Source organism: Leguminivora glycinivorella, chromosome 17 (assembly GCF_023078275.1).
Source record: "Leguminivora glycinivorella isolate SPB_JAAS2020 chromosome 17, LegGlyc_1.1, whole genome shotgun sequence".
Lineage (NCBI taxonomy): Eukaryota > Metazoa > Arthropoda > Insecta > Lepidoptera > Tortricidae > Leguminivora > Leguminivora glycinivorella.
The window spans coordinates 14,804,805-14,821,560 of record NC_062987.1 but is presented as its reverse complement, the minus strand read 5'-3'; the positions used below and the strand labels follow the sequence as shown (position 1 = coordinate 14,821,560).

General features: G+C 37.0%; 2 protein-coding genes across 3 annotated transcripts in view; one reads left to right on the top strand and one right to left on the bottom strand.

Moving 5' to 3' along the window:
* Positions 1-296: 296 nt before the first annotated feature.
* LOC125235534 (dnaJ homolog subfamily B member 9-like) lies at positions 297-13,795 on the bottom strand. Of its 2 annotated transcripts, XM_048142121.1 has the most exons (9): positions 13,486-13,795; positions 12,928-13,088; positions 12,216-12,410; positions 11,243-11,345; positions 10,563-10,700; positions 10,109-10,174; positions 6,702-6,796; positions 1,945-2,038; positions 297-407 (listed from the first exon to the last, which is right to left on the bottom strand). In XM_048142121.1, exons 1-9 carry the CDS (start codon positions 13,495-13,497, stop codon positions 360-362), a joined length of 912 nt encoding a protein of 303 aa, XP_047998078.1. In that variant the 5' UTR covers positions 13,498-13,795; the 3' UTR covers positions 297-359. The 2 variants fall into 2 exon arrangements, with proteins under 2 accessions (XP_047998078.1, XP_047998080.1); XM_048142123.1 differs by lacking the exon at positions 12,216-12,410.
* Positions 13,796-15,896: 2,101 nt separating this feature from the next.
* LOC125235100 (fasciculation and elongation protein zeta-2) overlaps positions 15,897-16,756 on the top strand; it is a 70,908-nt gene continuing 70,048 nt past the window's right edge. Inside the window, exon 1 of the mRNA XM_048141534.1 lies at positions 15,897-16,416. Within this exon, the coding sequence (XP_047997491.1) occupies positions 16,010-16,416 (407 nt within the window). The 5' untranslated portion in view covers positions 15,897-16,009. The remainder of the gene's footprint in view (positions 16,417-16,756) is intronic.

The following is a 16,756-nucleotide window of genomic DNA, read 5'->3' as shown; positions in this document are numbered from 1 at the left end:
TTACGAAAGCGACTGCCATCTCACCTTCCAACCCGAAGGATAACTAGACCTTATTGGAATTAGTACGGTTTCCTCACGATGTTTTCCTTCACCGAAAAGCGACTGGCAAATATCAAATGACATTTCGCACATAAGTTCCGAAAAACTCATTGGTACGAGCCGGGGTTCGAACCCGCGACCTCCGGATTGAAAGTCGCACGCTTTTACCGTTAGGCCTCGCGCATGTCGAGTACTACTCATGGTATTTAATTCTGCTACCACCCGCTACAGGATCAAGGATTTGAACAGAAACCAAATTGACTTTTAAGAAATAATTTAATTTAAGTTATTCGTTATTATTTACATTTTACACGCACTAATTACTCGAACCAAGTTTCAAATTCAAACGCCAAACCCAGTGGATTTTTCTGAAAACACAGATCCCTATTTAATTGTTACTTAAATATAGGTGATGCTATTAATAACTATATTATAAAACTTAGGCCACGCTAGCGAAATATTTAAAAATACGAGGAAGTAGGCAAGCCCTTAAATAAATAATAAATTAAAGCGATGTGTTCGGTTTTTTTGTAAATAATTCAATAAACTGCTACGAAGCTAGAGACACAACCACCACCAACTTGAAAGTACCAAAAAAAGTATAAAAAGCCACTAAAATATACTATAAGTAAATAAAATATTGGTGCAAGAGCGAATTCACATCGGATCGGATACGATGTCAACTCAAAGATGGCGCGGTTAAATGTATAAAATATGGGATCAGTAGGCCTAGCACATGATGGCCGCGGGAGTATGTCGCCTCGAGATAGATGCCACGTCTTCTTCTAACTGTATTAATGACATAAGGACGGGTAGTCTATCTCGCGGCGACATACTCCCGCGGCCGTCATGTTCTAGGCCTACAGACATCGTGAAAACAATCTAACAAGTAGGCTTGTGCCGTTTCGTTCGTTGATCGGAGCGCTCCGATCTCGTTCGATCGCTCCTACGAACTAGTTCGCTCTTTTAGGTCTTTTGCTCATTTAGTTCAGCGAGACCAGCGACCACTACGGTCGGAAAGATCGTCAGAACGAATGGGACCAAATAGTGTCAAATGATACAAATAGTCCACAGATAATAACAATTCCGAGCCGAAAGGTTGTAAGTAACCGAAACTTAATATGAAGACTTGACGTTTTTGTGTTGCTCTGCTAAATAGCTCGCTCTCGGTCGGCGCAGTCACACACTCGTTCTCGATCCAAACCGCTCGCGCTCGCCGATCCTATACTGAACTAAATGGGCAAAGACCGATTCACAGAGCATGGAAAGATTCAGTTCATTTCGGTCATTGATGGGATTTTATTCCTAACAGTTCACAGTTCGTGAACGACACAAGCCTACTAACAAGTTGCTAGACGTTGGTAGCATAGACTTTTCGAGCATAAAAGTATGTATAAAACCTCAATATTTTTGAGACTAAGAGCCTGTCCAGATGTAACTTTTTACGCGCGTCCTAACAAGCGATATATATTATAATAATAATAATATATACTTTATTGTACACCACTTATTGACAATGAGATTCAGTACAAAAACAAAACGTATTAAGAAGCAGGTAACAACAGGCGGTCTTATCGCTAAAAAGCTATTATGTGGGATCAGCTCAGCAAGTTGCACGCGTTTTACACGCAAATATGGAAGCGAAAGCATCTGAACGAGGCCCGAGGTGCAACACCAGTTCGAAGCCTAAGCCACTGAAGAACCGTTTCACAGTAAACGTCAAAGCGGGTTATATGGCAAATGATAGCGGGCCATCAATGAGACAGGATTCTTAAGTAGCTGTAGATCGATCAGTTGGCCGAACAGTATCCTCTAAGGAATCAAAAGAGTGAAACATAGTAAGCTGTGCCATTGCCAATGTCCCCGTTACGGTAAGCAAAGTACTCGTAAAGTGTACGTACTTACCTTTATATTACTTCTGAAGGAAGACGTGTACCAATCACCGCCGTTGTCTTCAGACAGCCCGTATTCTGTTAGGACTCGGTCTGCGGGAGAATCCCTGTAATATTACAATAAGTATTATTGAACAAACATGGAATTATAAAAATGTACGAGTACTTAGTAGGTACAGTCACGGACTTTAATTGTTGGTCCACTTCTAGCTCATTTTATACTGGAACGTCATAGCTTAACTATGAGATGTCCAGTATAAAATGAGCTAGAAGTGGATCAACAATTAAAGTCCGTGACCGTACCTATTTGGGTGTGATATGATACTCTGGAGCTGAACCACCTCGCTTTATAGGGATCAGCGGGATTAGCACAGGATTGCCGTGAGAGTATGTCGCCGCGAGACAGACTATCTGTCACAAACGCTCACGTAACGAAACGCTCGCAGATATCTATCTCTATCGCTCTTGCGTATTGGCGCGACAGAACCAGACTACCTTTCGCGGCGTTTCGTATTCGTTTCGCGTCGCAGAAATGCCATTCGCCTACGGCACCTGATCACAATGGCGGAGTTTACCCCTGATGTACCTAATACGTACCTCGTCGGAAATTACATGTACCTCTGTAGTGTGCCAGAAATATGTGTTTAAAAGGGGTAGTAGGTAGTACACCAGCCGGACCCCTTTTAAACATGTACATTCCACCATTGTGATCTGAGCACAGTAAAGCGAGGTGGTCCAGCTGCAAAGTATCACGCGGTATTTGGCATTATTTATCTTTTAGGATCTCCTCAAATATATCGACGTGGAATAGGCTATGGCCGACCAAAAACCGCACGTTAGTATGAACCACAAACTACTGAGAAGATACTACGTGTATGAACGTACGGATGCGTTCAACGACAACGACACGTAGGAGTCTTCATACTAGAGCCGAATCCGCGTCGATAACGATACCTCAGCAGTTCTCGAAAAGTTTCTACAAAAATTAAGGAAAAAGTTAAATTTGTTTATTTATTCCTTTTTTGTTACCAAGATTTATTTCCTGAATTGAGATTTTAGTAAGTTTTATTTGGTCATTAAGGTTCTCTAGTATCTATATTTTCTTAATTATACATACCTATATAATCCTGTATATATATCTTACGAAAGTCGACTTATATCACTAAATGTTGATAACAAAATAGAATCAATTAAAATTTGCTGACGTGCTATGTACAAACTTTTCGAGAACTGCTGACCTAGGCACAGTATAAAACCAGTAATAACTCTTCTTACAAACTTCACGCCGCGCGGTGTGTCCCCCTCCCACCCCTCGCATGCGGCGAAAACATGCGAAACTGGTGATTATTGGGCTGGACAGTCGGGGCCGCGTTTGCGCGCTGTGTTGACGTGTTGAGTTCGGGAGAAAATGACGTCAGCACCGAAGACATATTTTCGTTACTGTAGTGTTTATGGGTGTATGGAAAGTTCTCAAAATGCGGAAATGTCATTCTTTAGAATTCCTAGACACCCAGAAAAGTAAGTGGTTGTTATATATTTGCAGTGTTAGGTACATTATTGCTTACGTAAATGGCGTAAAAGTGAGATTTAAAGCTAGAATGACACATTAAAATCAATAAGGATTTATCTGTAACGACATTTAGGTAGATGCTGCGATCTATCTAGCTCGAAAGTTTGGTACCTACTTAAATATTGTGCAAACATCTATTCAAACATTTTATGTAAATATGATTTCGTCAGTATTTAAGAAACAAATACGTACTTGAATCTTTATTAGATAAAAAGGTAGAAAGAGCGTTGGTACTAGCATAGCGCCATACACAGTTACTAATACGAGTAGGACAGTAGGTACCTACGTTTCTAGTTCAAACGAATCTTTTTTTTATTGTGATGGATTGGGTGTATTCTAGAGAAAACATATAAAATGAACACTTAAATTAACGCTTTTGCAATTATTGTTACACAATCTACTATTGCGCGTATGAGAGTAATATATTTATAATGATTTTTTGTGTCTTCAATACTGACTAATGTGGTGTCATGACGTGGTATTGTTATACTAAAACCTACTTACAGTTAATAGTACCTATTAGATTTACAACAACTTACATTGTACGAAGTCGATTATAGTAACGTTGTACAACCCTGCGTGACCTTGCGCAGTAGTAACGACCGCGCCGCCGCTGCCGGAGATTAACTACTGATATATCCTTATACTGTGACCTAGGTTTGATTCGATAGGTCGATTTGTTATTTCGATATAAGTATAGATATGCGCTTTACGGATAACTAGTATAAATACTTAAGAATTAATCTACATGAATTTAATAGCTTTTTAACAAGAAAAATACTACTTTACAGAATACAAATATAGGTTACTTACTTTTTGGTATTGAAGACTTGCATAATGGGTGTAATTTTGAGATAAAAATAAAATATACGCGATAAATTGACTAATTAGGTACTGTAAAAAATATTCAACAATTTATTTACAATATTTACAGTGTAAAATTACAAAAATATTTCATTCATTCCATGAGGTAGCTAAAAAATATTCATCTACTTACACTACTATGACCAAGTACTTGATTCGTCTATTAATGTAGGTACTACATAAAACAATAAGAAATAATATGTTGCATTTTGAGAAAAAATGTTAAGTTATAATAGTCTGATTGATAGATATCATTATATCATTGTTTTAAAATACAGAAGATAAGTACAGAAATACAGCCTGAACAGAAATATAATTTTGATTATGCGCCATGTTGCGGAATTTCATTCGAACGATTTTCTTCATACTATACTAAACTCTCACCCCATACATCAGAATAACAGCGTGCTCCTGACAATAGTCATATTATATTATCTTTTAATATAATAACTATGTGTGGCTTGTAATATAATACGTTTAAACATATGTATTCCCTTTAGGAAGCTTAATTAGGCTCTTTAGGCTAAGACTAGCTTTAGTATAGGATTAATATTTTGCATGCCTTGTGGCGTAATATGCACTCATGAATTTGTACCGCACCAACATAACCTGTATTGTAATCTGTGTGTATTAGCAAATAAACAAATACAAATAAAAATACTGTTTATCCTAAACCACAAGTTCGCCTACTTAGGAAATAGACCTTCTGATCTACTTTTAAGAACCAATTTGTACAAGTTTTTGTTCATTAAATAAATTATTAAGTATAGTAAATTTAATTTCACTCGCGTTTCGTTTGAGGCGCATTTGGTACATGCTTCTAATTATATATTTCAATTGGAAAGTTACGTTTGATCAGAGCAAATATAGTACAACAAATAACAAAATTATCCCTTTTTATAGAGAATTACAAATATTTTATAAATTGAATCAAATTTCTATACAAATTAATGTCAATTGATGTACTAACAATTACCTACAACTATATAAGAATTGTGCGTCAAGTTTCAATCTAAAATCAAACAACTCACATAAAAAAACACGCTGTAGACTAGATACAGCATAAAATCATAATATCGAACAATTGAGCAATTAAATACTATTAACTAGATAATAAAAAGACACGAAAAATCTTAGGTTGAAATATTTTGTATAGGACATTATTTTCGTATATTCGGGACCAATTAGATTAGACACTGAGATACTATAGGTAACTAGATACTAGGTATTTAATAAATGGTGTAAATTAATAGTACATACTACAATAGTCTATCACAACTCGTGTCTATCTCTCTGTTATTACATGATATTTCTAATCTAACAAACAAATAATCAACTAAAAATGGCATTTTGTACTTTTCTGGTATTAACTTCTACTGATCTGTACTTCTTTAAACATGAATCACCCTTTTCAGGTGAGATATACTGTGTTAAACCGGGTTCAGATGGCTGTAACGTGTAGGTAATAAACGCGTTTACACAATTAGTAATATTATGGCCAATTTAGCTTGCACGCAAACTCGCATATACTGAGGACTGTTAAGGTACCATCCAATGAGGGCTTTCGGAATGTTTTTTTTTTTACCAGGCGGCGATACTGAGGCGTCAGGTCTTTCTGACAGCAAACTTCAGAATTCACCAATGAATAGGCAGATTTTCAGAAAGACCAGTGGGATATTTCACCATAGTGACATTGACAGTTGACAATTCTGTGCCTATTTCTGGTTTGATAAGTAACATTGTTACTCAGCGTCAATATTTCTTTGTTGAACAGGTAATGAATGGAGAAATGTCACTGTCGGGTGACAATAGGCAACTTGACTGTACTTAAAATAAAATATTTTATACCATGCACGAAATAAAGCATCAGATATTTATAAGAAAAACAGGGACAAAAGTTATTTTTAACTCCAATTCGTATTTTATAAATCAGATATAAATATATAAAGTAAATCAGTTGACCGTGACGTCACTCAATTCTACTTCATATTAATTCCATACTAACAAGTCGTTCAAAATCGTTTTGACAGTTCGCTGATTTGACTAGGAGGAAAGTAGCCTATTGCCGGAGTTGTGAAATAGGCCACTGGCGCCTCAATATCGCCGCCTAGCGAACATAACGATTCAAACCCTCATTCAGACGACCGATAAAATTCCGCACTGCAATGAAAGTCGCATGCGAGATCTCGTACCGTTTAAATCAGTCTCGTTACACTCGTCTGAATCCCGCCTCACAAAACGTGTCATTCACGAAGACGTGCGCTTTCAGTTGTAATTTCATGGTATTAATTTGAATCTGCGCGCCATCGTGGATTACACGAAAGAAGTGTAATCACTTTTTCTCTGTAGCGAGCTCTTGTCCAAGGGACGCGGTGGCGACGGTGGGGTTTGCTCCGTTTACAATTTTCTCCAGCAAAAGGCGTGTTTGTAACTAAAACAAGCAATGAATATAGAGCCTGGGTTTATTTCAGATAATTACTGGACACAACACTCTCAATAGACACCTCAAGGTTATAGGAATAAGAGATGACGAATCCTGTCCACACTGTGGTATGGAGGAAACAAGCCTACACTTGTTAGCGGAATGTAGTACTTATGCGGCATCGCGATATAATACATTCGGAAGAGATAGACTAGCAGTGGCGGCGCGCTCATACAATCCAATTCCCACCGAGTTGCCCTAGATGTTCCGCAACAAATACCAAAGTTACAAACCACCATTGAAATAAAAAAATATACTTATAATAGTTAAAATTAAAACATTACGTATTGCCTCATAAATAATAACACCATTTGCTTAAATTCAAATATGTACCTAAAATTATCGGGCGCGCGAACGCGAAGTGAAGCTACTTATGCCTAAGCTTTCATATTCATTCATGGTCACTCCACACAGATACAAAAACCACGCACACGCTGATAAAGACAGCCCGCTCAACTAAACTCCAAAGCAACTCGGCTTCTTATCGAGTTATTCATTTGAATAAAAACCGTAAACAATGCGTTATAAGGTTTATATTTGAAAATACGCACATACACATTCACAAAGTGCGCGCGTGTGAGTGTTTGCCTATCGCGAACTCCTATGTACGTAATTTGGGCGCAACTATCTCTTTTACTCTACTCATAGCAGGATTGAGATGACAGAGAAGGGTGACCGCCATTCGCGAACACATAGCAGCCAAGCGCACAACATTCGATTGCTCGCACTTATTCATTTGAATTTAAAGCTTCGAGTAAAACAAATAAGATTGATATTACAGTGTAATAATTGCATGCTAAATATTGCCATACTAAAATTATAAATGTATTAATGGGTAAAATTTGATTGTGTTTTGTAACTTATATTTATTTTCAATAAAAGCCTTTAAATATTGATAGTTTCTATTAAATAACCGAGAATTTTATTTAATTTAAGTTTAGTAATGTGATAATGAACGTTTTTTCAGATATATTTTGTTTGTATGAAAAGGTTTTTAAATTCGTGGGTGAAATTGGAATAATATCACTGCAACACTTGCGTCTCGCTTGTTACCGAGGCTTCGTGTGCTTTCAAATATTTTGTGTTATTCTCTCAGTTTTTTTATTAACTTGCTCATTACGTGCAATATATCAGTGAAATTTAAATGATTTGGAGTGTTTCGGTGTCGTGTTTTAGTGACAATGCAAGCCAGAGTTTCAAGGTTAGATACTACCTGTTTTTAAGAGATTGTTAGGACTTTCTTTGGTTTGTTTAGTAATGGCAGTGTTAATTCATTTTGACTGTTGTATAATAGATTACTTACTAAATGAATCAACACGTTTTTCGACGCAAACATTCGAAATAAAGAAATGTATTGTCACGCGAGGCCGTGATCGTCCAAAGTTACAAGCGGAGAGATGGCTTTTTAAGCGCTTTCATAGCGGACTGTATGATAAATGCACTTGGATGGGCGCCTAAAGTACCTAATATTAAGGTAGGTTGCGTTTTTTAGGGTTCCGTAGTCAACTAGGAACCCTTACAGTTTCGCCATGTCTGTCTGTCCGTCTGTCCGCGGATAATCTCAGTAACCGTTAGCACTAGAAAGCTGAAATTTGGTACCAATATGTATATCAATCACGCCGACAAAGTGGTAAAATAAAAAAAGGAAAAAAGGTTTTGTTAGGGTACCCCCCTTACATGTCAAGTGGGGACTGATTTTTTTTTTTCATTCCAACCCCAACGTGTAATATATTGTTGGATAGGTATTTAAAAATGAATAAGGGTTTACTATCATCGTTTTTTGATAATATTAATATTTTCGGAAATAATCGCTCCTAAAGGAAAAAAAAGTGCGTCTCCCCCCCCTCTAACTTTTGAACCATATGTTTAAAAAATATGATAAAAATCACAAAAGTAGAACTTTATAAAGACTTTCTAGGAAAATTATTTTGAACTTGATAGGTTCAGTAGTTTTTGAGAAAAATACGGAAAACTACGGAACCCTACACTGAGCGTGGCCCGACACGCTCTTGGCCGATTTTTATTTTTTGCTCTGTGTTGCCTTCCAAATATATTCACGCGCCGCCACTGTAGACTAGGAGTAAAAGAACTCAAGGATGTCGTACTAAAAGATGTCCTTTTGTTCTGCAGAAAAACAAGAAGATTTGAAGAAGGAAGTGGGGGAATGCTGCCGGAACAGTAACCTGCGGCTCCAACTCCAGGGAACTGGGCTGAATGAACACAACAAGTGATCGACAGCCCGCCTGCCTCCGGCCGGGCGTCCCTACACTACATCTACATCTACATCTGGGTTTATTTGGTGCAGTTATTCTTTTTTTTTCATGTTCGTTCTGTATTAAAAAAACAAAGGCAATCCCACTTTTATTCTTATCAGATTAAAGGTCAGTTGCATCAACCACAGTTGTTAACAGACACATCAACGCTACGCAGCAGAAGAATTTCTCATACAAATAAAATTAACGAACGCTAAATTCGGTAACAGACGGTCTGGTGCAACCGACCCTAAAAAAATCTGGTGATTGTGCAATTCAACGGTTAGTTCCCGAATTTTTAATTACGATTTCGTTTTTGTCTCGAACAGACTCAGCTGTTTAAACTTTCCAAATGTTATCGGTGAGATCTTAGTTTAAAGAATCACTTTAAAATGGGGAGAAAATACTACACCAAATGCCATGAAATAAAATTAAAAAGCTAAGTATACCCAGGGTGCGTAGCAGAATAGCACAAACGCTCACGAAACGAAACGCTCGTAGATATCTATCTCTATCGCTCTTGCGTATTGGTGCAACAGAGCCAGGCTATCTTTCGCGTCGTAGAAATGCCATTCGGCTACGGGGCCTGACCAAAAATATATGACTACGCTCTTACGTTGTGGAATTACATTATAACTATTTTCTTCATACTCTACTGAACTGTCATTCCATACATCAGAATAACAGCGTCCTCCTGACAATAATCATATATTTCTGGTGAGGCTTTACGCTAAATGGTGTGCCATATGTATAATGCACTCTTCTTGAGTTTAACCTAAGCATTACCTACTACGATTTTGAGCAAGCAAAAGGAACATTTTCTAAAGCGGTAGTAAACTCTGCTACACAGTAAAAATAATAATCAGTACTTCAACTTCGTCTTTGGCAAATGTGTGATAGCTTCTGAGTGATCTGACTTATATCTGCGTACTACTACGATTTCCAGCAAAAGGTACATATTCTAAAGTAGCGGTGAACTCTGGTACAAAGTAGAAATAATAATCAGTACCTCAACTTCGTCCTCTGGCGGAAGAACCTCGGCCAGCACGGTAAAGCTCTTGGACTCGGACTCGACCTTTGCCAGAACAATTGAAGTAAGACACTAGCTCACTATATTTTACTACACTACTTAAAGTCTTATGACACAAGCGATTTGTAGGAGAATTTAAAATAATTTGGATCATGTATCGATTTGTCGCGAGCGCGCAACGAACTCGTCGCGCGGGGGTCTGCAGCTCCTGACTGAAGGAGAGAAGAACTCAGATTCTCATAGTGAAGTAGATTGTTATGAAATGATCACTGAATTATATGTATATCGTCTACATTTAATTAAGTTTTTTTGTGTCTAATCGTCAATTGAACAAAACATCAATTTCATGATCGTGTCACACTGACATCCCAAACTTTCTAATTTCTACGAACAAATATCTAACGCCCAAGACTACTCTGAATAGTCTCCTGACCTGATAAGCCTCCATAGACTCCGGTAGGAACAAAAGATCTCCAAAGAGTCCTCCTAGATCGCCAAGAGGATGGTGTGTATAGCTGGACGTGGACGCACTGACATTTTCTTGGACATTTTCACGTAAAACAGGCCCAGACTGAAGCAAAACGAAGAAATAAATTCGTATTTTAAGTGTTATAAGCATAAGCTAAACCTTTTAGTACTAGGTACTATACTACAGGTGCTGCTGACATAAGTCACAAAAACAGTTTTTTTTTTCGGAGAGAAAATATTTTATGAACGCGCGTAAATTCGTATGGAATCATGGTCGCGATTGTCCCGTGTTCGGTCGGATGCTACTGTTACTAATTAAACAACGCCAGCTCTCCAAGTAAATAAACGAGAATGAGTCCTTCTTTATCCGCAAATATGTTTGAAGGCAGTAATTTCTGAAGATGAAACAACGTACAGAATATGGCGCCCTCTTATGGGGTATTTAGAATTGTGTGAAGTCAACGTACTGATTATTACTCCTACTGTGTTGGCTTTATTGTTCTTATTGTATTGTTGTTCTTATTATTCTACCGTCATGGAAACAGTTATTCTAAAATATTACATAACTATTTGATTAAGATATTTGATGATTGAGACAGCACAAGTGTACGAGTATATGACTATGTATAATAGTATTTTAAATACCTCATTTCCATTTTCTTCAGCTTTTGCACGAACTTTATCCAACTCTTCAGCTGCTATTCTGGATTGCTCATTTATATTTTCCCGGTGTAACAGAAATGATTGTCTGAAAATTAAGACAAATTTATTAATTTAGATGTTTCTCATTATGATACTATGATTTAAAGTAGTGAGATCTTGGAACAAACTCTCAGAAGACGTGGTCTCAGCACAAAATGTGAATCAGTTTAAAAATAAACTAGACAAGCACATCACATCTACAACTCGGCTATGATTACTGTCACAATGATCACTGGACACAGGCTATATCAGTTATTTAACTGCCTGCCTGCTTATTAAATAATAGTAATACCATAGTTGCCACATGCAAAAAGGTTTACTCTTCACATAGACGGTGGCGCCACTATTTTTGTTTACTCTTTTTTGCCCGGCAATCACTAATGAAACTGGTCAAATAGCGGTACTGATACAGATAAACACGCTACTTGACGACCATTTGAGATACTAATTAATATTTTGGTTACAATTATGTCAAAGGCATTAGCCGTCAATATATTATTAGTGCCCATGTGGTGCCGGGTTTAGAATTTCACCACCCCCTTTCTTCCCGTGGGTGTCGTAGACGCCGACTGTGGGATATGGGTTAAAATTGTGGCGTAGGCGAGAGGCTGGCAACCTGTCACTGCAATGTCACAATTTTAGTTTTTTTTCAACCTCTTTTTGCCAAGAGTGGCACTGAAACTTGAGTAGTTCATGTGCTCTGCCTACCCCTTTATGTGATACAGGCGTGATTGTATGTATGTATGTATATTATTAGTCCATGGCTCTGTTCACAAATATTCTCAAGAAAATTAATATGATGACTCATCTTACCTGTCACAGTTTTTAAAGAGATAAACATGTTCCAACATTATAGTTAGCTCAAGTCACTGCTGAAAAATATGAATACTGCGTAAGAATAAAAGCATGATCTTACCTGATAACATACATCTGTATAACAAGACCGACCAACGCAAAACTGCAGCAGATAACAATGATCATGTAATTCGGCATCTTTTTGACTCCGGACACACCATAGTATGACTTCTCTTTTCTGGGTTGTTGTGAAGTATTGGGCTCCGGATTTTGATATTGATATTGGTATTGGTGGTAGGCGGGGTTATTGCGCAAGCTGGAAATTGTAATATTTTAAATCAGTTTTTGGACGATAGATTTAATTAATTTTTTTGATAGTAACCTTTTTCCAAAGTTTTTTTTTTAATGAAATAGGCAGCAAGCGAGCAGACGAGCCGCCTGATGGGAAGCAGTCATCGCCGCCCATGGACATAAGCAAAAATGTTTGATACAGTAACCCTACAGAGCTCATTGTTTATACACTTACATTAAACAACAACAAACAATTACATTAATTAACATTAATATTGAATTATAATGCTTAGTCTTAGTTTCTATATATTATATTAATTAAGTAAAAGCAAAGATATTTGTATTTACGTATGTACGTACATACATACCAACAATCACGCCTGTATTCCATAAATGGGTAAGCAGACCACATGAATCTACACAAAGTTTTTTTGTACTTACCAATTATGAAAAAATTGACAAAGCCTGTTGATTACTGTATGAACATGTAAGGAATTTAGTAACGAGATTCAAATAGATAATTAGTATAACTAAATACTCACTTCCATGGGACATGTGTTCTCTGAACATATGCAGACGAATTGCTCCTCGAGAGTACATCATACTGAGCACGACTGCTAGGCTTCCCGAGAACATTGTATGCTTCCACAATGCTCACGAATTTCTCCTGTGCCCTAGCATCCTTGTTCTTGTCTGGGTGGTACTGAAATCAAATGAATCACACCTTTAGAACGAAACGGACATAACTCAATAGCCATTTATTGGAGTCCTAACTATTTTAATAATTGTTTTGATTTGTGTGTTTAAGTAGTCACACTACTATTTTTGAACTGGAAAATGATGACATATATTAAAGAAAAGCTCATCTTGTGGTAAGGGCCGGAGTTAAGTCTTTAGCATTCCGGGTGTTTGTATTTGTTTAGTTACTAAACTAATTGATAGAATGCCTTCCGCTTCCCTATGGCATGTACATGATTGTCTACAGCCCATCAATAACAGCTCTAGTTAAAATTTTACTTTTCAGTCAACGATAGCTTTATCTCTTACCTTACGAGTTACAACTAACATTGATTACGAAACTACTTAAATTAGGTACTTACTTCCTTGCTCATCTTAATAAATGCTTCTTTGATTTCTTTGTCTGTACAGTTTTTACGCAGTTTGAGAACATCGTAAGGGCACTTTTTACCAGAGCTAAAATAAAAAATAAAATAAACATCTAACGAACCAAAATCGAACAAAAATATTTTTATCAGCAGATCTCACCTGTATAGCCTTGCGTAACAATTTAATGATTTTAGAGCAATCCGATTAAAAAGAAACATAACTGTTATGGATAATGCCCCTTAATTTCATATTTATCATGATATTAATTTTTTGGAAAAAATCCCATTTTATTTAATTTTGAAGTTGACATGACAATGTTACATATGATGAACTGTCACATTGACATTCATAGACAAAAATCTGTTACGTTCAGATACTAATACGAAATTTACCCTGCGTCAAGAAGAATACTCACAGAAAAACACACAACCGTGGCCATTTAAATAAAATTACTAATTTTCATCCAATAAATAAAAACTGTCTTTATTATTCTTTCTTAAAGTTCGTCAATAACTCTGTCCTGCAAAAGTTTTCTCATGTATATAAAATGATATCTAAACGTTCTCATGCTATTCCCATCGCCGCCGGCGCCAGTTTGAATTGAACAGAAGAGTGGCTTTGCGATGGTATGAAATGAACCCTGATAGTTTATGAGAGCCAAGCTAATGCTTCCATTCTTTATAACGCCAATTAGTTTTTGCGATTGTTACATTTTTATAGCTTTTATTTTGTAATTTGTTTACATAAAATAATAACCTTGTCGTTAGAGGTAGACATTGTGTAACTTTTACTAATTACCGCATATACCGTATTGCAAAAGTATTTAACACAAACCGATCAACTCCTACAATATATTATGCTTAACAGAATAAGGAAACTTCTCCTATTATTATCTCCTACTATTGTAGTATAATATAATATTCCACAGATCCCATATTATGCATTAGAACTCCTAGCTCTTTCCGCACAAACTACGTAACTATACTAAAATAGAGCAACGTTGTCAGGGGTAGAGAAATTGGCTGAACTGCACTGATCTTGGCTGAAAAGAGCCGAAAGTAGAAGGTCAAAATCCTGGACCGGAAAACTATTCTGATTCTTATACCATACGTTTGTTAATTCGTAGTTCCTAATGGGGGCATCTTCATCATCATCATAATTTGATATCTATTTTTTTGTAGGCAAAGTAGATACTCTATTGCTAAATGTATAAAAAAACTCTTTTGATAGAAAAAGTTTAGGTTAGTTAGCTAATACCGCTAATACATAGGTATTTGACTGATCTTGATTTGACAAGGATCTGACATCTCAGACACTAGTATCAGCTAGTAGTTGATATGATGATAGTTATGCTATGCTAGTCTTCGATTTATTAACTAAAATGCTTTTATTGTTAACAAAAAGCCTAGTAACAAGTGGTTTTCGCTTATTGTTAAGTTTAATACGAAGTGTAATATAGATTGTCTATTTGAATGCGGAATAACCGAGTTCTTCGCTAAACGTCGAGAGAATCGTGAAATTGGTGAATAAACTTAACAGCATTTATGGAATCGCGATGATCAACATTCCCATAGGTATAGGTTCCCTAAGCAATGTATAAAATTATTTGTTATAAATTATTGCTTATACCGATTTGTGCTCCGAATGATCATTTCTCATAATTTTACTTATCATAATTTTCTTTCATTATTATCAATAGTACTACTATCACTGTTCATAATAATCATTTAGCCGAAAATTTTTAATCATAAATCCTATACAAATATTTAATAATATTCATAATTTTGTGTTTAAGAAAATGATTCATCATAAAATTATTTAAAAAGTTCTCTGAAAAACTTGTGCCATTTTTATAGAAACGCGCTTGGAGTTTTTACAGTGACATATACAATTTACATCAAAAAGTCGTTTCTGGTTTGCTCACGGTCAACCTAACACGCTCCTCCTCGCTACGCTCGTCGTCGCACCTAACTGGACTGTCACATGTGATTTCTGTTCTGTTAACGATAAATTATATTACTCGCAATCGTTATGATCAATAAGTATATAAACATTAACATTAGTATAAAATGTATTTATGATGAATGACATTATGAACATAAGTCATTCGAATTTACGATAGTTATTAACATAAAATTGTTATAAATAATGATCATTATAATGTAAAATTGTATGAGAAACATTTTCGGACTACCAATAATCTATATACCAATTTTATATGAACTTTGGCGCACCCCTTGGGCAGTGTTGTAGAAGAACCAACCTCAAGAACAACCCTCTTGTCACATAAAATAATTTAGGCACCTGTATACCTAAGCAGTCTAAGCATTTACTTCCCTAGACCTAGGCCTTTCCCAGACCTTTGCTGAAGAGGACGTGTTCGTGAATCGAGCAGGGTCAAATTGGGGTGGCGAGCTTCATTGTGTCGCGGTCGGAGTGTATCATACACAGACTGTAGCAGTGTTACACATCGGCATTAGTGTTCGCGCGGAACTCGTCGCGGGCGGACGTACGGTCATGCGAGAAGCGGCAACGGGCAGGATGGCCGAACTCGAGTTCGAAGCGCCGCTCGCGCAAATCGAAGATGCCGACGACTGTCTGTCCACGGCGGACTACCCGCAAAAAACCATCAACGGGAACGACATCCACATAAACAACATCAAAAACTTAAGTGAAATTATCAAAATGAAAACCGACTCCAACAAAATAAACGATAACGACGAACCTAAACCGGTGAAGTGCAAAGACAATATGCAAAACGGGGAAGGTGACAATTTCACGGAGACTTTCTCCGGGTCCCTCGAAGATCTGGTGAATACGTTCGATGAGAAGATCACGAAGTGCTTCGGGAACTATGAGGAGAGCGTCGAGAAGTTAGCGCCGGTGCAAGTTCGCTCACAAGAAGAAATAATGAACGAATGCCAGTGAGTATTAATTACCACCTAATAAACACTTAATTAGAGCGTGTAATTATGACATCATCATTACAGTCATACGCAAAAATACCGCCTACGCGACTGCGGAACAGTGCAATTATGATACATCATAAATCATGCAGCCTCTTAAAATTCTCATCAGTTAATGTGAAGTGTGAAGAATCAAAATATTCGTGAGTAAAAAACATACGAAAAATAATAAAAATAAAGGAAAAAGGGCGGGCTTTGCGCATGGCGTTAGTGACCGATCGATCGGCTTGGCGGGGGTGCGTTCCGGAGGGTGGCGATGACGCATCGTACTACAACCCTTGTCCCACTTGCACCCCTG